Consider the following 25697-nt stretch of genomic DNA (forward strand, 5'->3'; position numbering starts at 1 on the left):
TTATAATCTATTTTTTGCTTTTTAATAATTACAACTCCGCTGATTATTAAAGAAAATCAAACATCGTACTAACATCACGAAAAAATAAATATTATAATTAGTTATATTATTGTTATAATTAAGTATACACAGGAATTCCAGAAATAGATTAAATATAATCTCAAAAGTATATTTCTGTAAATTAATATATCGAAAAACGAATTGACTTGAGAAAAAAATGATTGAAAAAATAAATTAATAATTAATTTAAATAAATACTAGATAAACAATTTATTTGGATTAGTAATTAAGTTAAATAAATAATTAACTAGCTTACGCATAGAATATAAATTCGGAATTTTTCTTTCTCTCGTTTCTTTTGAATAAAAGATCTTTTTATTATTTCTTAAATTTAAATAATTCTTAAAGGAATTCATTCATGGAATAAATCTGTCATTGCAGTTTCCGTATCTCGCTCGAAAGCTGTACCGTTCAAACAAAGAAAATTACTAGGGCGCGCATATTGCGCATACATATATACAGTGTTAGGTGTTGAATACAACAGCGGATGTAAGCGCGGCAGTTCGATTGTGTACACATACATCGTATGTTTACGGCCGTTTCGCGCCGAATGCATCACGGCAACTGAAATGAGGATTGGGGAGGCTGTAACGACAAAGAGAAACACGGCACAGCGATGTGTCGCTTTCATAGTACCGTTTCATAACATTGTCCCTACTGCCGACATAAGAAAATGTCATAAGAATTTACAGCTGCATTGATGTGACAACTTTCAGATATATCGCGTGGATATATGTATATATGTAAAACTGAATCATTTCGGGAATAATTTCATAAACATAATTCTCATATATTGTCATTTGTCCGATGGCATGATTTAACCTTTTAGTGGCAAAAATAGTAATTTTAATAAGCGCAAGATAAAATATATGCATATGAAAATATGAATAATATAATCGCGCGAGCAAGAAATATTATTTTATCTTTACTTTATTTATTGCTATTTTTATTCCACTTAAATTTCATTAGGTATTTTATTTTTTAGTCTATTATCTTTTAAATTTTTTTTTCAAATACAGATGCACGACTATTTAGAAAAATAAATTCTTCGAAACGTGAATTTTGTAAATAGCCTGGAATCCTCATCATCAATCGCGAAAATATTATGATGGATTTGTAGGAATTAACTCGAACTTTTTTTTAGCAGGATCGATTTTTTCTGATGTTCTGTTTTTCTACTGCACATTAGTTGCGGCTTAGACAGTTTTCACGTGGTTCCTGTATTGCGAAACACGATCTAGCACCGCAATTTTACGGCGGTTGTTTATCGTGTGTCGCACAATTGTCGAGTTACTCCATTTACGAACTGCAAATCGATACTACCTATTTCGAACCTCAAATTGTAAGAGAATCAAAGAACAGTCATCTTTCAGTATATTATTTAATTGACGATCAAATGATCATCATTCAATAGTAAATCAAGTCAAAATGGAATTCTAAATAAAATTGCGCACTAGTGTCTTTCTATTTTTCTCCCTCACTCTTTTTTTTCTTCTCTTTTTTTACATAGTTTTTAAATAATAACAATAAATTATTTTTTTACTTTAATTATATAAAGCTTGCAAACTAAACATTACTCTTTTTATTTTCATATTTGTAAAGTAACTAAATTAATAACTAATTAATTGATTAATTAAGCAAATGAATAATTAATTGACTGATTAATTAGTTTATTACTGATTAATAAGTAACTAATTAAATACTAATAACATTTTTAAATTGTTAATATTACCAAATATTAACTAATATGAATTGAATTTTTACATTTGTAAATTGTAATTAAATTTATGATAATTAGAACAGGCTTACATATTTGCAGATTATTAAGGAGTTACATGTTACAAAAAAATTGTTTATAATGTTTCCATTACCTAATGTAATTGCTTATTCCATTTTTTTCACATTTTTCTGTAGATATATATTTGTGACAAAATTTTTATTATTTAAAACAGAAATTTTATACGAGTATTTTGTATATATCGATCGGATACGTGCTGTTCAATTGTGCGACGAGCTTTTGCGGCTAAGAGCAAAGCTTTCGATCCTTAGCAACCAACGCCGTTTCATTGACCACAAACACTGCAAACTGCAGCTTAAGGCTGCTCTGTTGCAATTTGGAGCATGGCTCTCTCGTGCCATTAGTTTCTTCGCGCCGTTAGTAACTTCATTCTATGTATTCCTCTACTATTACTTTGAGTTTCTTTTCGATCTGTCTATATGTTAAATAATATATAGTATATAAAATAAATAATATTTCAAATAAATATGCATTTCTTTGCTATTACTCTATTAATTATATTCGATTGATATATTACGTACTGCGATGATATAATTTTTCTCTTATTGCAGAATTTTGTATTACATGATAATATTATATTAAGAGAAAACACAAAGTGTAGAATTATATAAATCGACTATTTATTAACACATTCGCGTTAATTTATTATGTAATAAAATTATATGTACAACATTTTTTTTATATTTTAAATTTTATCGCATTTAAATTATTATATATATATATTTTGTACGTTTACATATATTTTACAATATATATACACAGTTTTACTATATAAATTTTTGTATTCTAAATCAGTCAATTTCAAGTAAAAATTATATAACAGCTAAAATATTAAATATTATTTTTTAATATTTAATTTTTTTGTAGTCTAAAATTGATTTTTTTATAGTCTAAAATTGTTGACAAATAAAAAAATTTTCAAAAATGCCTTATTTTGAAAGTGATATACGTATGCAATATAAATACAATATTAATTAGCATTATATAGAATAAAGAGAAAATATTACATTATTTTATTGACATCTTCGGGTATTACTACCAGTTTATCTAGCAATTTCTCTTTGAAAGATTAAATTATTAATTATTTAATTATAGAAGATATTAATATATTTTGATCGTGATGATTAAATGTATCGAATCGAGATTTTCTTTGATATTATATGATCCGCTTTTGAAATAAATGTGCATATAAAAGAATTTATAATTTAAATTAGTCGATAATTAATACGTGATAAATACTTCGTAAATTATAGGCGATATGATACAAAATGATAATAGATTATCTATAAGAACGTGATTATAATGCACGTGAAAGAAATCTGACAAGTGCTCTAATAGGAAGCCTGTTTAATTTAAAGAGAAGGAATCGATAAAACGACCGCGAAAATCACAAGAGAGATGAATTGATTTATTGAAATTACTTCATACAAAAGAATTTAATATGCATAGATATTTAAATGAAATTGGCTACTTTTAAATAATTACGGCATACCGAATTTTACATAATCAATGCAAATAGAATCACGAATAGTAAATGCCGCTCACTTAACTTTAATTTTCCGAATATTGTCATCTGCTTGCGTTTATTTTTTTAATTTTTAGTTAAAGGCTCATATGTTATTAAAATATTATTGATGAAAATTGATGGATGTTAAATTTAATTATATACCAAATTTAATTTATAATGCCCGATTAACATACTAAATAACTTATCATTTTTAATAATTTTATAATTAAATATATAGCACAATGGTAGTATATATACGTTGTAGATATATTTAATAGCTAATATAATAGCGATGATTAGTATAAATTCGCTAATTTAGATTTTAATTATTCACGCAGTATTGTCGATAGATTAATAATAAACCAATTGCACAAGGGCAAATCACATGTGGATTTTTTCGCATACCATTATAAATTGTTTATTATTTTTTGTTTGCGTTGCAATAATAAGATATGCAAAGAATAATAAAAATAATGGAAACATATTTCTAAAGTGACCTAACGGGGGAAATGGGGAATTAAAGGACGAGGAAAACAATAATAATTAGGATTGCTGTCGAAATTCCAGCGACGAGTTTCTCGTTCGCCACAAAGCAAATTGTCTACCGCGTCGCGATCAAGCTGTGATATCATGCGCTGTAATTTACGGCGGCGACCATAGAGGCCTAATGGATCTTTTGATCATTGCTACTGGACATGTGACCCGCAAACCGCGCTACGTTGCGCTGCATAGGAAATTCAATTCAACGCCAAGATCGATCGATTTATGCGAGAGGGCACTACAATAATGATTGCAGCCTGTGAGTGTATAAAAAGTGCCATGCAAAGAGAAAAATATTACGAGATTCTTGAAAACTCACACATATATGTATAATATAATTTTAAATTAGATTAAATTAAAAATTGTAAGTTTTATTTCAACTTAGTTCTTTCAAAACTAAATTTAATTAAATTTAAATGGGATGGGTGCCAATGGGGATTCTCAAAGATGTTCAAAAGACTTACAATTCATGTACATGCGTCTGAATTCAATATAAACAAATCCTCTTATCGCAATATTCGGTTTCCGGAAAGAGCTCGTTAAAGTGGAATCTCTCTTGCTTTGAAAACTTCTGACCACGTGAAAGTCGGCTTCTACTTCACGGGCCCCTTATACCTCGTATTACGCTTCACCTGTCGTCAGCATCTTGCTTGAAGACGAGATTGCGTATCCCGATGGAGGAAAAAAGAAAGGCTTTGCTCTTTTTTTTCTTCTTTATCTCTATCTGCCGAGCTTTCATCATAATATCGTTGCAAATGGTGACGAATGAACGTCACACGACAATCGCGGCCACATATATGTATATAACGCGATAAGGAAGAAAAACGATGTCGTTCCCGTATCTCGACGATAAATCGCAATCCCAAGTTATCCTTGTGAGAAATTTTGGTTTTCTGTTTTCAGTAAATCAAAATAATTTTTAGCGACGGCACTTCCGAATTCGTTCGATAAATTTCGATTGTTTCGTTTAAAATGCCCTACATTGCGACGACAATGCATTTGAATTTTTCCGTCGTAATTCAATTTAATTATAAGCTGTCATTTCTAATTCTATTCTGCAGAGACTAAAATAATTATCAGAGAGACGAAAGATCCGAATATAAATCATTCTCAATCAATATTTTAAAGGATAGAAACTCTACATATACGTACGGATTTTTCTTTATGACATTGTTAATAAGCTGATTCATTAGTTCTGTAGATAATCCTAAGCCTAGAAAATTTTGGTTTTATCTTTTACGTATCCACACTTTTTAACTTCTCTTAATTATTTTTCTTCCAAATCAATAGTAAAATTTAACTTTAAATTAATATTAACAGAAAAAAATAATAATAATATTAATCAAAATTCCAATTGACAATAATTTTTATTCTAAAATTTTTTTTTGCATTTTTTTGTATCTCTTGAAATTATACTTGAAATTTAAAAAAGTTGTTTAAACTTTCTTGTAGACTGTGTTTCTGGTGGATCATTCTGTATATATATGTATATCGCTTAAATGAGAATACACGTGACATAGTTTTGCTCTTAGTTTCCGCTCGTTTCTGAAGAGAATCGACGAAATAGCGTGCATTTCAAAATTATCTGGGGGAATAATGACGCGCGCGCCGATTCGGGCACGATATAGCGCTCGATATCACGAAGAATAGGAGAGCTTCTTGCCTCGAGCTAGGTTTTGTGGACCCGACTGAAGCGACGAACAGCCCATGAATCACCTCCATCAACATCGCAAGCAGCGATATATCCGCCGGCAATCGTCGCTTATATCCAGCCTTTTATTGATGTGAAACGCACGTCGAATTTCTTTCGAAATGAAATATTCTGACCATTCAAGCTATTTAATTATTTTTATTAAATTCTACATTTTCACAGAGCTTTCTACAATTTCTCTCAAATATATACATACATATATATGTACAATATTAATATTCTATACCTAATAATATCCATATTTTATATGCGTATAATATTGCAATTTCAGATCAAATATTGGAAATATATAACCAAATCGAAACTCTCTCTTTAATATTATATAATTTTGAATGTTTAATGAAATTGACGCTAATTTAACAATGAAGTCATTATGATAAAGTTTTGATATGCTATATAATTGCAGACTAAAAGTATTTCTTTTTTTTCCTACATCAAATTTTCGTACAATAAGATTTCTCTTTATAATAAAATACTGCTCACAAAATATCATAATAATGAAAGAAAAGTTGCGCTTATAAAAGGAAATTGAGTAGATGCTTTTATTAATCGTTTTTGATGAAGAATAGACGAAAAAAATCTAACCAAATTTTTTTATTAATCAATAATAAATGTGATATTAATAAATTTATTAATTCACAAAAACGTTATTCGTGGAATTTACACCTGAACATTGTATTATTACAAAAAAAATAACAAATATGAGTGAAAATAAAGTAAAACAAGTAATATAAAACAAAATAAATAATAACATAATAAAATTTAATAAAAGATGGAAACAAAATTGAAAAGATTAAAGTTAAATTTCATGAAATATAAAACAGAATAATAAAATATTAAATTACATGAAATAAAATGGAAGAATAAAATATAAAATATAAGAAAATATAAACAAAACATAAAACATATTTCTAATTAAATGTGTAATTTTTGGAATCTATTCAAAATGAAAGGCGTTTATAATAAAAAATTAGAGGTGACATTATCATGGTTTTTCGTCAAAACAAATGACGTAGAATGATATAGAAAATGATTATTTAAATCAGCCTTGTACTTTATAGATATGTATACTTATTGTTAGATTGACGTCAAATAGTCTTGAAATCTTTAGACGGTTGAAAAAGCTGCGTAACTATATTAGAGTACAAAGCGATGTTGAAGGACCAGATGTTTGTCGAGACGGCAAATATCTCATAAATGTACCACTTTTTCTTCACAAAAATGAAGATACATTTATGCAATTTCTAGAAATGCTGCACGACTTGAAAATTACTAGAGAGAAAGAAAGAAATTGTGCAAAAGCTTTGACATATTTATCAAATAAAATAACTTATTTCTTAAAGAAAAGGAAACAATACTAATAGAAATGTAATATTGAAGAAGAAGGTTTGTTGTCAGTATATTTAATGTAATTTAAATATATAATGTAAAAAGTATTAAAAAAAAAGGAAAGATGAGAAGAGAATGTTTCATATAGATATACATATTTAACATATTTGAATTGAAATTTTTATATAATATTTAGAAAATATTTAAAATAATATTTAATTAATAAAAATTAATATTAATAAAAAATGAATTAAATAAAATGGAATCTTTAAAAATAATTGAACGTTCTAAATCAATTCTTCATAAACATTGTTTTCATCGCGAAATGGAATTAACTTGTTGAAAGAAATGACGTAAACAACAAATATGACTTTAAACTCTACTAAAGAATTAAACGCCAAAGATCCGAGGGAAACAGAGATGTTCAAAAAGCCGAGAAAAGTTTTGCCGCTATTTCGCACAACGTGCAAAATGTCTCGAAACTAGAAACTGTCCTAGAAACTTTATAGTGGAGATATACCACTTCGTGATACTATCGAAACAATGAATAAAATAAAACGAAAAAGGACGTGTGCAAGAAACGTCTCGGGAAATCAGTTGCCAAAAAGTTGCCGCTACAATTTTTTTTAAACCTTATTGTTAGACTTAGACGATATAAGTCAATGCTGAGATCGGCGGGACTTCCTTCATTATTTCGTATTTCTACGGAAGGTTTTCCACTTTAAGAATGTTGACAACGTAAAATGAATAAACTTTGCAACATGTTACGGAGATTGCATGAATAAAAAATTTGCGAGTTTCACGGGAAAACGCTGGACAGACTGACGGAGGAATAGAGTATCGATGGTAGAATATCGATGCGCTGTCTCGCGCGTCAAAGGTCTCCTAAGGGTATCAGGGAAGGAAGATGGAGGGTGAATGGGAGCGTCATTGATACGACGCAGAAGGACTGCATCGGGAAACTGTCAAGAGTATCTTGATCCGAATTCTGATCTTGGGATTGGCGCGAAATCCACTATTCTCAGCAATTCAGTGCATAGATACATAGTATCACTTACGTGACACAATAGTATATACATATATACAATACATATATACAAAAGGATATACAAGATGTATATCATTTTATACTAGATGTATAATTTTTAATACACATATATTAATGTATTTTTTATATTATTTCTCTATATTTTATCTCACATAATTATATTTTCTTTCCAACTGTGTTATTTATATACTTTGTATTTTAGATATATTTTTATTATTCTATCATTTGAATTTATTTGATTGCTTGATATTTTATTTTTATTTTTTATTATTTTTACCTGACTACTCTGTCTTTAATAAAACATATGCTTATTTAATTTAGTTTTTTAAATAATAGAATTATGGAAATTGTATGCTCTGTAATATAAATTATGTATGTAATAAATTATTTTTCTCGTGGTTTATCTCATTGTGAAAGGCTGCCTTGCATAACTTCAATCACCTTCATGCATTTAAATTGCCTTTCTGAGCATGTTCACGCATGCTAACATACATGTTCTATGTTTGCTACGCACATAGAAATCTCACACAACTTTATCAGTATATTTTATAACATAAAAATTTCAAATATACTCTCTACGAGCCAGAACAAATATAACTTTTAATTATTTATTATTATGACATCATGGAAAGAAAATCTAAAAAAGATTTGAAAGATCTATAAAAGAGGGGATTTAGTCTCTCGGATGCCTTTATATATTTTAAATATTTATAATATTCAAAATCCCCATGATATTTATATGAAGCGAATCTTTTTTATAGCGGAACACTTTTCGATTTTTAAATTAATTGTTTATCAATGAAAATATTAAATTATTTATTTTTTTAATGATCAATGATAAATAATATGAAAAAATAACAATTCATTTTGAAAAAAATAAGAGAAAAGAATAGGAAAAGTTATTTTTTAAATTAATAAAAATTCTAGAGAGAAAATAATTTTGAATTAAATTAATACATATAAAAATCCAAAATATTCCTGTGTTTTTTAAATTAAAAGAAATAATTTTAATTATCTCATTTTGTGGGGAGGAAAGAGAAAATTAATCCATGTGCTACCATCAAAAGCTGCGATTTCGTCGCATCATCGTATTTCCGCTATGCATCTGATTTTCGACATTAATTACTCAGCGAAGCATACTACCGTGTCGAGAGATGCGGTCTTTCAAGTTTAATTGTACGAATAATTGGACGCCATATATACACGACATCACGTAAAAGCCAATGACAATCGGAGGATCGCATAGAGACGGGACGAGTTCAATCGCGAGAGAGTGGAAGCACTCCTCAACAAAGAAGAGCCTCTTCAGCGTAAACTGGAACGCGAAATTATTCTTAAGATGCAGTTAGGTTGCTCGTTAAAGCTTTGCTTCTCGCAATCAGAGTTTTCCTGCGAATTTAGAAACGGGAACGGAACTAGGAATCGATCAATCAGTAACCTATTAGACGTGCTAGAATTGCATTCATTAGAGTAAAATGGAAGTACGTATGTATAGTAACTCAGCAAAACATGTTTTAAAATTTTTAGACTTATTTTAATTTAGAAGTATATTATTTGTATTCTCTTTACGATACATGTAATAGTTAGAAACAATTTTTTCTGTATATGCTCTTTTTCCTTTCATAGAAAAATTTAAAGGAATAAAATATAATAAATTTCCTTTTTGCATTTCAAAAAATAATTTACTTTTATTATACTTAATATTGTATTTTTATGTAAATTTTATTTCTAAAAACAAGAAGAAAGCAAATTTATATTATTTTTATTTATATTAATTTTATATTATTTCCTTTAAAATTTATAACTTTAAAATAAAGCATTGCAGAATATTCGCAAATATTCGAGTAAAATATTTTTTCGTTTTATATTTAGAAAATATTACACATCGTATTTCTAAACCGCTTGTAACATGCATGTTATATTCGTAAACCAAATGTAACTTTTCAGTTCGTCAGTTACGATCGATTTTCCGAAATTTATAACGCGCTCCCGCAAAAACGAGACACAAAATTGATACTCGTTTTCCAACGTGACGTTGATCGTGAGTATCAGTTTTGGTGTCGAATCCAAAACTGATGCAAATTGAAATCGTCAGCAAACAAGACACAATCCTGCTTTCGAAGATTGCAACCCGTCATGAGATTGAAAGCGTCAGAGTTACTTGGCGTGCTGAAATTTGACATGTTTCTCAGCATAATTCTGACATAAAATTAAATACGAGATGCCGCAACGTGTGATGTTACCATTGTAATGTCTCAATGTTTTCATCATCGCACATACTACATGTAATATCTCTTTATTAATAACAAAGTGAATTAAAATTAAATTTAAAATAAAAATAAACTTTCGCTGAATAAATTTACATTTACGTTTATCATTAAAAATGCATAATGTAAAATTAATATGATAAAACTTTCTTGTTATTTAAAATTAAATATCGTATTGTGACCCGTGGCTGCATCGAAATTCCAGTCGCTACTTTGGCGTTTGCAAATATAGGAAATTCGAGAGCGACATAAAATTTCTATTCAATCCTATTTGCATTTCCTCGTTGTCCGCTTATAAACGGATCCATACATGGAACTAACTCTGGCATTTCTGGTATTCTTTTTCTGCATTACGCATAAAATTAAAATTTTTATGATGTATGTGATATATACGTGGAATTAAATTTAGTCTTTTATATCAACGTAGCATAAATTTTTAAAAATCTTGAAAATATTTAGAATTGAGATTTAGTAAAATGAATTATATATTAAAGGTTTGTTGTATTCCATCGACTGTACTTTTATATTTGTCAAAGCTTCGAAGAGTCTTTTGATAGTCAACATAGCGAATTCGAGAGCGACGCGAAATTTCCATTTCACATTTTGCGTTCGTATTTTCCCGTTGCCACTCATAACGGACGTCGGAGTGTCTGGATGCATTCAAAGTGCGGTAGAATGACGTGTGCACGAAGTGCGACGGGCACCGCGTTGCATAAAGAGCACGACACGCGACCTTCCGCGGATATGTAATTTATGAAAATACAGAAAACTTGCGCGACACAAGGTCGCGAGGCGACAGCTTCATCGATCGATCGCGAAAAAAAAGAAAAAAAAAAAAAAAAAAAAAAAACGAAGATAACATCGTTCTAACAAAAATAAAACTGAGAGCTGTGTTATTTTTATCAGTAACAAAATCACAGTCTTTTGCATTTTTAATTAAAATCGAATTATTTACTCCGTTGCAATGTAAGCCATATTATATGATAAAATTGTGAAAACAAAGTTACATGAAGCAAGTCACAATAATTATATTGTAAAAAAGATGCTGTTATTATTTTATAATTAAAATTTTTTTGTTGAATGAAAAAAGAGGATTTGGAAGCTTGTAATGGCGTGCAAGCTGCACAATACAGGGAAGAATGGCGAGGTATTATTTCGGAGTGCTTCCTTCCTCTTGAGAAGTACATTTGTTGTTGGTCGGCCACTCATCTCTACCTTCTTTCGCGCCTTTTACCCTAATTGGACATTCAAGAACGGCACGAGGCTTTCGGGAACATCTTTCGGGAAGAAACTAATGGCGAGTGCTCTCTCTTTCTCTCTTTCCTTTTCTTCCACAGATGAAAGTGCCTTTTCGAGATTTAACGACCACGTATCGTCTGACTATTGTAACAATACGATAACAGTCTCACTATCTTCTTGGATTTAACACATTAGGTTATTTGGCAAAAAAAAAAAAATATCAAATTATACGACAAATGGCTACTCAAATCTGTTGGATTTATATTATGCTAATTGTTATATTGTTTATACATATGTAATAGGAAATGACGCGCAATTATAATTTTAATAGTTAATATGAATTTAAATAAAAAGAAGTACAAAAATTTTATCGAGAATATCGAAACAAATTAGAAATTTATACATTATCTATAAATCTTTTAGATAATGATGGAGAAATTTGTCATTTATTTATTTCTCTCGAATCAGATGTTCAATCAAGAAATTTGTTAATATCACACTTGAGAGAGAAACAACGCGTTAATTTAACATTTTATTAATATATAAATCAAATTTATTAACATAATAAAATTATAGATTTTTTTTTATCATTAATATATGATGTGTTAAATTGCAATTTAAAACAAGTGTTTTAAACATACAAAAAATTATACAAGTATCATCACTGAATAGATCCTTCAGTGTCAGTTTATGAGAGATATTTATGATCTCATCCATCTCGCGAATATATCATAATATCAAATGCCAAGATGCACTTGCAGTTTTGCAGATAAATTGATCGCAAATACATAATTTACTAAAATATTAGTTAAAATTTGCTTACAATTTTATTTATAAACTAATTGCAAATATATTGAAATACTAAGAGTTAAAATCCCTGCTTATAGAGTTCTGTACTTACAATTAGATATTAATCAAAATCTGCAGTAATTTATATACTATTTAATTACTAGTAGGGACATTGAAAGAGACACTCACCGATACATCATGCGTTCCTGACGATCGGCCTCTATATAAATTCTGTAGTACATTGCGAGCATGATGATTCCCGGTACCCAGAAACTGATGCTGGAACTAATGATGGCGTAGAATTTGTTGACTTGAAACACACAAACATCCGGAGAGGTCTGCCTGTATTCCAAGTGTTCCTTCGTGGTGTACCATCCCGCGAAGATCGGTAGGAAGCTCATAATGGTCGGTGAACACCACACGACGCTCAACATGGTTCCCAGCCTAACGTTCGTCATGATTAACGGATAGTCCAGCGGTTGGACGATCGCGTAATATCTGTCGACACTGATGCAGCATAAATGAAGAATGCTGACAGTGCTGAAGAAGACATCCAGCGAGTTCCATACGTCGCACATGAAATATCCGAATAACCATCGTCCAAAAAGCTCCACGGACGCGTTGAATGTCATGGCGAACAGAGCGACCAGCATATCCGCTAAGGCCAGCGATACCACGAAGTAATTGGTGATTACCCGAAGTTTCCGATGTCTCATAACCGAGACAATGACCAGTAGATTGCCAAAGAGCGCGGAGAGGATGATGAAACCCATAATGAAGCCTTTGAAGGTTAATAGGAGGATATACTCGACCTCATAGTTTTTGCTGGTATTACGTTGGCCAGTGTCGAGAAGGAGTTTGCCCGGCAGGTCCGTGGTGTTATTCAGGTCCTCTTCCAACGTCTCGTTAAATCCCATTTTGACGAGTTGCTTTTTTCCTCGCTCCTCTCGACTGGCTACCGTTGATCGATGGCTTCTTCTTTGTCTTTTCTTATTTCTTTTTTAACGTGACGGACGAGGACGGCGTGTGATCGGTCCATTTACAAATGTCAGCTTATGATTTTGCCTGAGCGATGCCGTGGATTTCGAGATTTTTCAATTGCGGCATTCAAAATGATTTACCGGGAATATTTTGCGATCCATCTGATAAAGCCCATTCTGAATCAGTTAGATAACGCATTTTGGTAAATGTGCGTATGTGAGCTCCGTTAAATTACTTGAATTCATATTTAAATACTTGGGGCATATTTAAGTACTTGATTATTCGAGCTTCTAGAAAAGTACTTTGTATATTTGGGCTATTTTTTGAGCTACTTTGATGATTGTCCGTTTAGTCACGGATAGTCGCAACAGCAATTAGATAGTCTTTCTTTTTTTTCGTAATTTTAATTATAGTTTTATGTAGTTGCAGTGTTAAAATCTTGTTCCGGCTGACAACGAAACGGTAGTTTCAAATGGTGCATTTTTGCAGATTTTGCGGTATCCTCGCGTAATGATAATCTGTAAACAAAATATACACAAATGTGCATAAAATGGAATGTGCATAACATTTACATAAAGCTACATAAAATTTTATTTTTATACATTTACGTATAAAAATATTTTTTATATTCACGAATCTATATATCAAAAGAAAAATTCGTCAAGTAATTTTAGAGTGTAATTTTTTGAGAAGTAAAATATTAAAGATTTTTTAATTCTTTTTTCTTTACAATTTAAAGAAAAAAAATTATTTTTCAATTTATAACACGATTTTGTTTAATATATTATGATGCATTAAATGCACAAGAAATAAAAGAGAATTATTTAATGGATAAATACTATACTAAAAGTATTAAAATTCACTAATTTATTATTAAGAAAATGTGTTTTTATATTCTACGCAAAATTAATATAACTTTTTTTTTTACATTTATTACAATTTAGAATTAATTACAGTATCTGGTAGACTTTAATTAAAATTATTTTACTAAAGATAATTTCATTTATTTTACATACGATAATAAAACTTTATTAAGGCTACAGTTAATTAAAAATTATCTAATACTCGAAAGCTTGCGATATTAAAACAATTTTTTTATTGTGGAGATACCTATATCTTCTCTTATTTTAGTAATAATACGATGTACTTCATCAAAGTTTGTTAATTAAAAATTAACAAATGTTTGGGAATCTGGTATATTTCAATAATTTCATTGTTGAGGGAAATTCACATACATGCATAGATACGTAACACGTTATATGTTCAAAGTTTAATGCTCTTTTTTTTTTTTTTTTTTTTTGTTTACATATGGTTGTCGTACATATACTTGTTATCAGTTATCATTCACGTGGAGATAGTCTAGCGAAAGTAATGGTGCGAGATGATCCGTGTGTCGTCATAACATCTCTTGAGATATGATCGCAAAAAATATATATCGAAAGAAACTAAGTATTACAAGCATTAGTAACATTTCCAACATACAAATTTTGCGAAACATATGTACATATTGTTAATGGACAGTCAATATATCATGTTATTTACATAATTGTTTGGATTAAACAACCATCGGCGCGATAATACTTTTATATATTGTTTATCGCAGGAGTTAACTAAATGCACAGCCTGATAATCGCTAATTGTAATCTAGAGACACGATCATTCGTCGCGAACAGTTAAAAATTTGCAGTCCAACGATTAATTCAATCGCACGATCGTGATACGAAATAAGCGTATCAAGGCAATGATTATTTATCAAAACAACATCTTTTGCGATGTATTCTCATTTCAAGTTAAGAATCGAAATGTGACGGAGAAATTAAAAATTATTGTTTTGTTAAGAAATTGTCATGAATGCGATAATTATTTCTTTAAATAAGCTCAGAGAAAGAGAGACAGAGAAATGTAAATATGTTTCGCGTTGCGCTTTAAATTTTTCGCCGATTTTGGAATAATTTGTTAATTTGTTTCCGATTCAGAACGCACAGCCACACGAATCGCAAAATTGCGAGATTAAAATAGCGAAGAGCCGGAAATATTAATTTCTCTACAATTTGAAATTTAAAGAATACTAGGTACATAATATTTGCAATTTAAAGAATACCGAATAATATTTCGCATTTATTTTGTAATATACTAAATATATTCTCTATTATTTCTACAATTAATAATTGTCAACTTATGTAATTAATTAACTCTTGTGATAAGCACGTAAAAACATCATGATGATGGTTATTTGATCCAAGTAATGAAATGACATAATATATTTGACAGTTTATTAATAATATATATATTTCACGGGAGTTGTGCGTTGGAAATGTACAGTGATTGCAATATTTAATTTTGATTATATATTTTCTAGCGATTAGCCGTGATCAATTGCGCCATAATTAATCATTCAATCGATTGCAGTACTGCGCGAAAATTATTGAGATACAAACGTACACTATTTATTAATATTAGTATTGTTGCGATGAATTTAACGTTTTTGAGTGTCGAATGGAGAGAGAGAACATAGTTATTTTTTTCGCAATATAATAACAAATTAATATCGGGAGTCGTATTTTATTGATTAATGCGCGTGTGATCGTAATTAAATGTTTTTTCGCGAGTGTTACAAAGGATCGATGAAAAATGAACAAGACAGAAGGAAAAGATTCATGGAACAATAACGACTATAGAGTAAATAATTACTTATTTAATTCAATACTTTTAATTCTATTTTTATATTAAATTTATTAAATTAAATTAATTTAATTAATTTTGTCCTTAATTTAATTAATATTAAATAAATATTTATATATTTACTTTATTACTATTTATTTATTTGAAATTGTTTATCTCATGCATAAGAAAATAATTTCAAATAATCAATTTTAAATATTGTGTAAAATAATATATACATATACAGAATATTGTAAATATTTTGGATATATTTATATTTTACTGATTGCAACGTTGAGAGAGATCAACTCCGCTCTGTTGCGCGTTCTACTAGTATATGTATATTCTCGTAAATTTGTTATCTCTAAACGAAAAAAAAAATAAATAATATAATAAAAATTCATTGATACAATGCGCAACGGCGAAATTGATTAACATTATTATCTGTAAAATGTTATATATAGTGTCCAAATTGGTGAAATAAAATATATTGCCAGTAAATATTTCAAATTATTATTAATATTATTGTACATATACGATTTGCAAGAGATAGGCGACCATTTATTATAAAAACGTAATATAAAAAGAGCCAACCAGTTTTAAATTAATTGTATTTCACAACAATTAATTTTTTGGTAAACATTCTAAATTTTATTACTTAATTTTTAATTATTTAAACTTTCTTGCTATAGTTTTGTTTTACAAATTTTAGAGACAATATATAATAAAATTTATTAAGAGCGGTTAATTAAAAATAAATTAATATTTTTGCTAAAATTTGCTAAATTGCTAAAATTTTAATTTTAATAATTCTGAATAATTATTAATTTGCTGAAAAAAATTTTATCTTTATAAATAATACAAATAAAATGAAAACGGATTAATGAGAGCAGAGCGCAATGATTAAAGTCTCAAATAATTATTTAAGAAATCTTTCTTAATTGATAAAAAACGTTTCAGTCCTTTTTCCAGACCCTCAGTGAATCCACTATTAAAAATAATTTTTTTACATTATTGAAATAGTCCAATATAAAGAAAAGTAACGGTTTCGATACTTTTCCTGCGTCTCGATCGTCTTATGACTTCAATATTATCATATGTCAAATCATATCATATCCAGCCGCGGAACGCTTGCTTACAAGATACGTATAAAACAATAATTGAAAATCTAATGAAGATTTAACAAACTCACGTTCATGTTATATTTATTACGTTATATTATCATGTTATGTCTTGGATAACTATGTTTTATTTACGTATTTTGACATTTTATATCAAATTTCGAACCGCTAATGTGACATTCTGTTGTTTTTATATTGTTCTTCTTATCTTCTTTAACTTATTAGGTGAGTCTTTTGTGTGTTAATTATCAGTTTAATTTTACAAAATCAACAACTTTTATTATATGTTTCCCAACTTTTTTAGATAATGATCATAAAGTGTTTACATCTCTCAACGGCTGGAACCGATATGAGATTTGCCATATGATACAATAATATTGAGGATATAAGCCAATTGAGACACAGGATATATGAATTTTTCAAAGTGTGTATTGATTACTTTTGTTCTTCGTATTGAACTATTTTAATAGTATAAAAAAAATGTAATAGTGGATTCACAGAGAATGGTCCAAAAAAAGAACCGTTTGTTTTTTAAGAATTAAAAAAGATTTTTAAATAATTATCTGATGCCTTAATCACTACGCTCAGTTATCATTAGACTGTTCCCGTCATTTGTCTTATTTAATTATGTTAGAGTCCTTACATTTTACTTTATTGTGTTTTTCTTTTTTATTTATTGTTAATAATAAAATTAGATTAAGTTAATTAAAAATTTTATTATAAAGAAAGAAAGAATATTTATGTATTTATTTACGTAATAATATTAGTTTATTAATAAAAAATTTATTAATACTTATTCTAATATTTCAATTATATTGATTTCATTATTTAAAAACTTGAAAGCTAATAATATTATAACATTGCCATTTACATAACTAATTTAAACAAATTAATCACGAATAAAAGTTGTGTGAAAGCTTTCAAAGCTAAATTTTAATATTTAACAATTCGATATTTGAATATCTTGATATTTGATTTTTCAATTATCATGAAGTGCTGTAAATTTGTCACTAGCTGAATTTCTTGATCATAAATATTCCAAATAATTTGGATTATCCAAAGTCAATGTATTTAGATGTATTCCAGCATGTATGAGTATATAATCCGTGGTAAAAAGCCGTTGATTTACCGCAGGAATATGTTTGTATGTTCTGCACAAAATTGGATTAACACGGGGATCGCGAGAGATGCGCGAGAATAACGAATCGCGCGACAATACGATCTAATGCTAAAGCAATATGTACATCAGACATAATGGAAGTAACAAATGTAAATTAACACGTGGTTGGACGTACTGTTCGTAAAACAATTTGTAAAACTTTATTTCAAACTCGCAATCTAGAATTTAATTATTACAACATCATTGAGATTACACCACATGAAAGAAAATTCAATTACCATGAGCGACATATAAATAATTTTAACAGTATTAATGTTCGCTTGAGCAAGGTATAAATGACATTAACAGTAACGAGATATAAATAACGATAATGGATGTGAGAAATTTAATAAATGAATACTGTAAACATATAACGATAAGAAATATAGTATTTCATAAACGTGTGTAAATATAGAGATGCTGTCAAAAACATGTCACACAAAATTAACACAATTTTTTTCCTTTCATGTTTAATATTTAATCAAACTGATACATTTATTTTTTCTCATTTTCCATAAGTCATAAAATATATACAAGCCATAAATTTTCTAAATTTTTTATTCAAATGAGTTATTCGTATATTTTAATACACGCAAACTATTATATATAAAAATTATTATGATTTAGTATCAATTTATTATTAATATATTTTTAATTATTAATTATATTAAAAATTATTTATCTATAAAAGATATATAATGTTATATTTTTTGATTCGAATTTTGCTATTTTTGATTTTTATTATTATTTAGAATTTTAATCATTTATTATATGTATTTGTATTCTTTTTGTAAATCAACAATCAGTCAACAAATTCTTAAAATAAATAAGACCTATTTGTTTCAAAAATATAGGTTTATAAATATAAGGTCGTCCATTTTAGTTACACTCTTTTATCAACTTATAACTTCATACTTTCATATATGTATCTGTGCTATTTTATATCTAGAAGATATAAGAAAGTAAATCTAAAATGGACGTTCGATCGATTGAACTCGAGAAAATCTTTTATCGTGTAAAATGAACCAGACTGAATGATAGAAAATAAAAAAAAACGATAGAATAATATATCATTGACGTTTTTCGTCACATTAAGAAATTTACGTTTTCAAAAAAACTTCTTTCGTTTTATCAACTCTTCTATTTTAGTACAAATTGAATTAAAATCGGATGTAATTTTTTACAATCGTAATGTGAAATATTTTATCCAATATTTATAGATCTGCTGCATACAGAGTGCCCTAGATTCAAGTTTCGTTCTAGCTAACTTTTATGGATTCTCTAAATAATTTGTTGATTTATCTGTAATGAAAACATCAATGTAATGCATTAATAATAAATCTATTTGGGACATGTCTGTTATCTGTTAAATTATCCTAATAGGTAAATATTTTTCTAGTTACATTTTTTAATTAATTTCTTTGCTAAAAATTTATTTTAATTTGATTTTCGAAATTCATATAAGAAATTTTTTCCAATAAAAAATAAAGAGGTAAAAAAAATTTATGTATATACAAAATTTATAATATTTGATTAGATAATATAATAATTATAAAAAAAAACCTAGTGTATGTTTTTCTATCTTTATAAAATTATTCCGAGATAAACTTTCACATTATTTAAATAAAAATGCGGATAAGATGGAATTGGCTAGAATGAATTTTGTGTTTATGTGTGTGTGTGTGTGAGAAAGATTGGTTTAGTGTACATAAAATTTTTATTTAGGATATATTGTCGGACTAATTATATTTACGAATATGGAAAATGTCAATGTCGGGATTTTGGAACTGCCTTGAAAAATTCATCAAAAATCGTCGACAATCTCGATGAAAAAAAAAAGGAAAATATTCCGTGAAGTTTATTATATGTATACGGATTCTGTCGCGCGCGTTTCATCATGTCATGATGAAAATTCTGCGACAACGGAAAAGTTGGTACGCGAATAATTTTTATCACGCGAGAAAAATCGTTCGCCTCTTGTTATTAGTTCGACTAATAATTTCCCGGAACACGAAACGTGTAACATAATTGTTAGCGTGGAATAATTACGCAAATCACGGCCGTTTGAATACAATTTATCCGTTTACTATTAGTTACACTTTTTACAATTATATCTTTCTCACTAATAATTTTATCGTAAAATAATTTTTTCTCCCTTCCTTTCTCTTTCTCTCACATATTTGTAAAATTATATAAATTGTATAAATTTATATTAGTTATTTGTCATTTTAAATATACTTATTTGTTATTTAATTTTTTTATTAATAATATGTTATTAGAAAGTTTACCTAATTTTTAACCTAATGTGATTAAATATATATTTTAATCTTTTATATCGTTTAAAATATAATTCGAAAAATTAATAAGAATTAATTATTTATTATATAAAAAATTATTAATTAAAATAACTAAGATTTAATAGTAAATAATCACTATATATTGGAATATATAGTAATTACTATATATTTCAATATTGTTATATATATATAGAAATGGAGTTACAAAAACTACTTGTATGTTTAGATACTATTATATGTACTTGTCGCAAAATGCTATGTTACATCTCTTGCTGGAGAGCTAAAAAGAAAATCAAATAATCATGGAGAGTTGTTAAGACTCGATAACTTTGCAGACAACGCGAAATGTGAAACGCAAAAGTAAAATGAGCGTACGTTGACGCTGTAAAATCGGCTTACCTCATTTCGCTTTGCTTCACGTCGGATCAAACGCGTGGGTGTTCTACTAGCGCGGCTATAAAATACCATTGTCGCCAACATCGTCGCTGTCGTTTTTCGCGTTTATGCCATGAAATAAGAATACCTGACATACGAGGCGTCATTCGCGAACTAAGGATTTTTGTTTTCGTGACACGACTCGACATAATATTCCGGACTTTGCATCGCGAGCAGAGCGTGTAGGTAAGCACTCACGTCATCTTCGAGAACTGCGGTGTCAATTTCAAAACGAATATCGAACAATTGGAAGGGTGGCACGCAGCGTGACGTATATCAACATATAAAAAAATAAAAAATAAAGTTGAATCAAAATAAAAGAGAATACAAATATTTTGTCATGAGTGCGTGCATCGCGCGCAAATATAAAATTAATATCATAAATATATGTACAATTATATATTATTTCTTTCACTTTTTATTTCCAATTTTACAATTTCATTTTTTATCGTTAGTTTTATATATATATATATATATATATATATATATATGTGTATAATTTTTGAATATCGTAAAGTAAGTTTATCTCTTCTCGCGTCGAGTTAATACGCATGGATGTTCCACTGACGCGGCTATAAAGCATCGCCACCCCCGTCGTTTTCCGTCATTTCCGTATTTCCGTTGCGAGATACGAGCGTGGAATTCAAGGTGTTGTTCGTGAATCACGATTTCCGTTTTCATTACACGATTTGGCGTAATAGTCCATACTCTCGCGTCAAGAAACGCATGTTCTCGCATCAACTCTTTGATTTAAAATGCATCGTTGATTTTAGATCGATTGTCGATTGTCGATGATGTAAAGCTACGTACGGCATGGAAAATATATTTACAATATAAATTTGATATCTGTATATATATTTGTATGTGCATGTGTAAATAAATATATATATATATATATATATATATATATATATATATATATATATATATATATATACATTCGCTCGATATTTTGTTCGTATTTGAATGTAAGATTATCTTTACGTGAGATAGAAGTAGCTAAAAAATTTAGGAAGTATTTTAACAATGAATCATGAATGTAAATGTTGCGGATATTTGATTTCGAACTAGACGAGTTTTAGTTCGTGAAATGAAAAACGGCCAATCACGCGGTACGCAACTTTATTCAAATGACGGTAATAGGATTCGCGAATATGGAAATTTACGACCGAATCTCCGTGTAGAACACGGCCGAACTTCTCGTAATAAGAAATCGCGGAAGTAAATAATGCACGATGAAACTTGAAAACTTTACGTATTTTTGAAGCAAAAATTCGTTAAAAATTCAAAACTGTATTAAATGACTTTCTGATATTTCTGTTGAAAATCGAGCTTGTAACATAACATTTTTTTTAACGGCATATAAATAAGTTGATATAAAAAAGTATATGAGAAAATAATTTAAAACTAATTAAAAATATGAGAAAAATATGCCTAAATATACCATGAAACTTTATCGAAACTTTTATTTATTCGAATTTTTATAAATATTCTGTTATATAATATCCTCAATTAAATACAAAATAACATAATTAAATTTATATATTTATCGGTGTTTTTAAATTAGCACATTACAAAATCAGAAATCTTATATTGAAAAATAACATTTTACAACAATATTAAATACTTTAAATAATATTATATTCTAATTATATTCTAATGAATAAAATATATATCTATAATTCTTATTTGTAATGAGATCTGTAGAAGGTTATTGGCATCGACTATCGTAATCCTGTTTTGCTTTTTTCTGTAAGACGGGAAGCTTTACAAAGCTTAAATATGTTCTGTGAAAAGATAGCTTCTATTATTACATTTAGTTTGCCATTTACCACAAGCATACGAGCATTCAAGCGTCATCGTACGTGTATGTTACGTATAACCAGATTGTAGAAAGGTATCGCGATGCCTTTGATAATCACGCGACATTGTAACCTTATGAAAATTTTAAAGGCGAAATAATTTTCTTGAACAATACACACGTTATTGTTTTTAAAAATTATTTTTCGATTATTTTTTTAAGATATAATTGTTCATTAATTTCTTTATATATTTCTTTACATTAAAATTTATTTTTATAGCATTATATAAGATGTTTAATAATTATAAAGCAAATTATAATTAAAAATAACAAATTGCAATTAAACAAATTGCACTTAAACAAGCTATAATTTTTTTAGAATTATAACTATAATTTATTTTTTTCTTAATTAATAATTAATGTATATAATATATAAGGTTTTATAAAGAAGTCGAGAGAAAAATTATAATATTTTTTAATTATTATCCTAACATAATCTAAAATTATTTCTCTGTTTATATCCGTACAACTTATTAATTATTAAATTGATATGAAAAATGAAAAATAAAACCTCTGTTAAATTTAGCTCTGAGTTTATAGATCATGTATGAAAGATGGAATTTTTAAATTGAGAAGCTGAGTTTTACCGCGCACGTTATGAATAATGGCAAACTGGAAGCTGTTTATATTCTCGGCAAGTAAAACATAACCATGAAAATAGACATATGAGCAATAATGTGTTTCAAGGTGGAGGTAGCTCTCAACATTTGTGTCAGAGCCACATCGAAAATCGATCGACACATATATAAAACGGACGAGATGCGACGCGACGCGACGCGATTGTTTTAACCGGCAGAGAATTTCACCGACTTGCGAAATAATTCGACTCATTACACTTGCTAGCATATTTACTCAGTTGCGCATTACGAATACACATAATGCGCGATCGATATAGTCATGATAAAAGTTTCAATTATCGATACCGATATTCGAAAATCGATTTCAATATTAGCATCGCGGTTACAAAGCAGATTCAAACGAAGCTGTCGTAATAGAATGATAAAATATTGCGTCAAACATCTCGCGTGCGCAAATACACGTACACACACCCACACACAGAGTTAAAATTCATTTTAAATGATTCATAATTCATGATAGAATTCGAGACAATCCTCTTTGTAATTTTATGTGTCTCGCGTAATTCAGAAAACATTTGAAGAATCAGATATACACATATGCAATACGCATATCAAATTGCACACATATAAGTCATACATGACATAATTATAAAGTTATAAATAAAATTATGTCCTGATTCTGACGTCAAATTATAAATCGACTAAATAAGTTGAATTAAATAAGTCTTTATTTAATTCAATGAAAGATTGCGCGATAACTATATGAAATCTTATTAAATATTAATTAAAAGAAATTAATTATATTACTTTATAGTAAAAGTTTAAATTTCTATAATTTTTTATATATTTGCAGAAATAAAAGGCACAGATTACAAATTCTTGTTACTAGTGGATTTCATTAACATTTATAAAATACTATTATATCATTAAGTTAGAAAATTGGCGAGTAAGAGCAAACGCTGTAGTTAGCGCGCAAAATATTTTTATTCTAACAATGAGTAACAATTTAATGTATTTTTGCGCTCAAGAAGGTCATAAAATTGACCGAAACGTACGTTAGGATAATAGATTGAATTGTTACTCATTGTTAGAATAAAAATATTTTGCGCACTAACTACAACGTTTGCTCTTACTCGCCAATTTTATATCTTAGAAAGAGCTTATATATATCATATTTAATTTAATATTATATCATTTATAATTTCGAAAAAGGATGCAAATGTCTTTACCTTGACATGATATATTTATTATTGCAAATTCTTTGAAGAATATACACAAAGTGTTTGTTTCTCACTGTTCGATATAAATCTATCTTACATCGCTCTATCTTTTTAAATCCTACGCTTTTATACGATTACACGCTGCATATTAATTTAATAATATATTTATACCTATGCATCCATTATGCACTTATCGAATTAGCATAATAATCGTCGATAAAATATGTCTGATCGTGCGAATCCAAAGCAATATGCATAAATTAGCTCAAATTAGATAAATACGCGAACACATTTGCCACAGACAAATAGTGATGGAATAACACTCATCATATTCCATTGATATTTTAGTTGTATTAGATAGACAATATCTTACCTCAAAATTCTCTCAGCTGTCCTCGTTTTTCGATCTAGCTATTTCCAGCGCGTCTTGCCCACAAGAGAAAATCAATTTACAGTATTTTAGTTTCATAACAATTCCACTTGCACACATAAATAATGTCACAGTGTCTTTTACGTTGATTAATCGAGATTCCGGGAGACGAAGACATTTTCCGTTATTATATGTTTTCAGTTACCTATATATTATAATTTGACATTATAGTCGATTCGTCATTATTTCTTCATTGTTATATTTATCCCTTTTGATATTTTTTTATTCTCAATTTTATTTAATTAGTTAATTATTATCCCTTCAGTTATTTGATCACATTCCGTTCGCACAATTTATTAAGAAAGTGAAACCTTTTGTCTTTCACTGGAAGGTTTGTGGAAAAGCGTGACATTGTGCGACGCAAAGTAAATTTCATTGAGCTTATATTATATTGAATGAGTAGTCACAGTATTGTTTGCAAATTGTCTTAGCGGAAATACGCAACTGAGCCGATAAATTAACAGCCATTGCTGTTGCATAATATACTGTATAAATACTGTTAATTCGTGTTATTTACACAGCTTTATCTATGATACCGAGTAAGATTATGAAATCACATTGATATCTTTGCCCCTAAAAGTCATAAATTTACATCATGATTTGCTTAACAGATTATTTACGTATAACATCATAAATAAATATATATATATATATATACTCATTTCA

The 25697-nt window shown here is 28.4% G+C and overlaps 1 protein-coding gene and 1 long non-coding RNA gene across 11 annotated transcripts in view; one reads left to right on the plus strand and one right to left on the minus strand.

Annotated features, from left to right (window-relative positions):
* LOC140666995 (uncharacterized) overlaps window positions 1-25697 on the plus strand; it is a 213378-nt gene that overhangs the window by 180004 nt on the left and 7677 nt on the right. The gene's annotated exons all lie outside the window — the stretch shown is intronic.
* The window catches only part of LOC140666610 (octopamine receptor beta-1R), a 62025-nt gene that overhangs the window by 29636 nt on the left and 6692 nt on the right, over window positions 1-25697 (minus strand). For 4 of the 9 annotated variants that reach the window (XM_072893967.1, XM_072893965.1, XM_072893964.1 and 1 more), the window contains 2 exons: window positions 24975-25604; window positions 12478-13787 (listed from right to left, as the gene is read on the minus strand). In XM_072893967.1, the coding sequence (XP_072750068.1) occupies window positions 12478-13205 (728 nt within the window). In that variant the 5' untranslated portion in view covers window positions 13206-13787; window positions 24975-25604. The remainder of the gene's footprint in view (window positions 1-12477; window positions 13788-24974; window positions 25605-25697) is intronic. The other 5 variants (XM_072893968.1, XM_072893963.1, XM_072893966.1 and 2 more) reach the window with 3 other exon arrangements.

This window comes from Anoplolepis gracilipes, chromosome 6, assembly GCF_047496725.1.
Source record: "Anoplolepis gracilipes chromosome 6, ASM4749672v1, whole genome shotgun sequence".
Taxonomy (NCBI): Eukaryota; Metazoa; Arthropoda; class Insecta; order Hymenoptera; family Formicidae; genus Anoplolepis; species Anoplolepis gracilipes.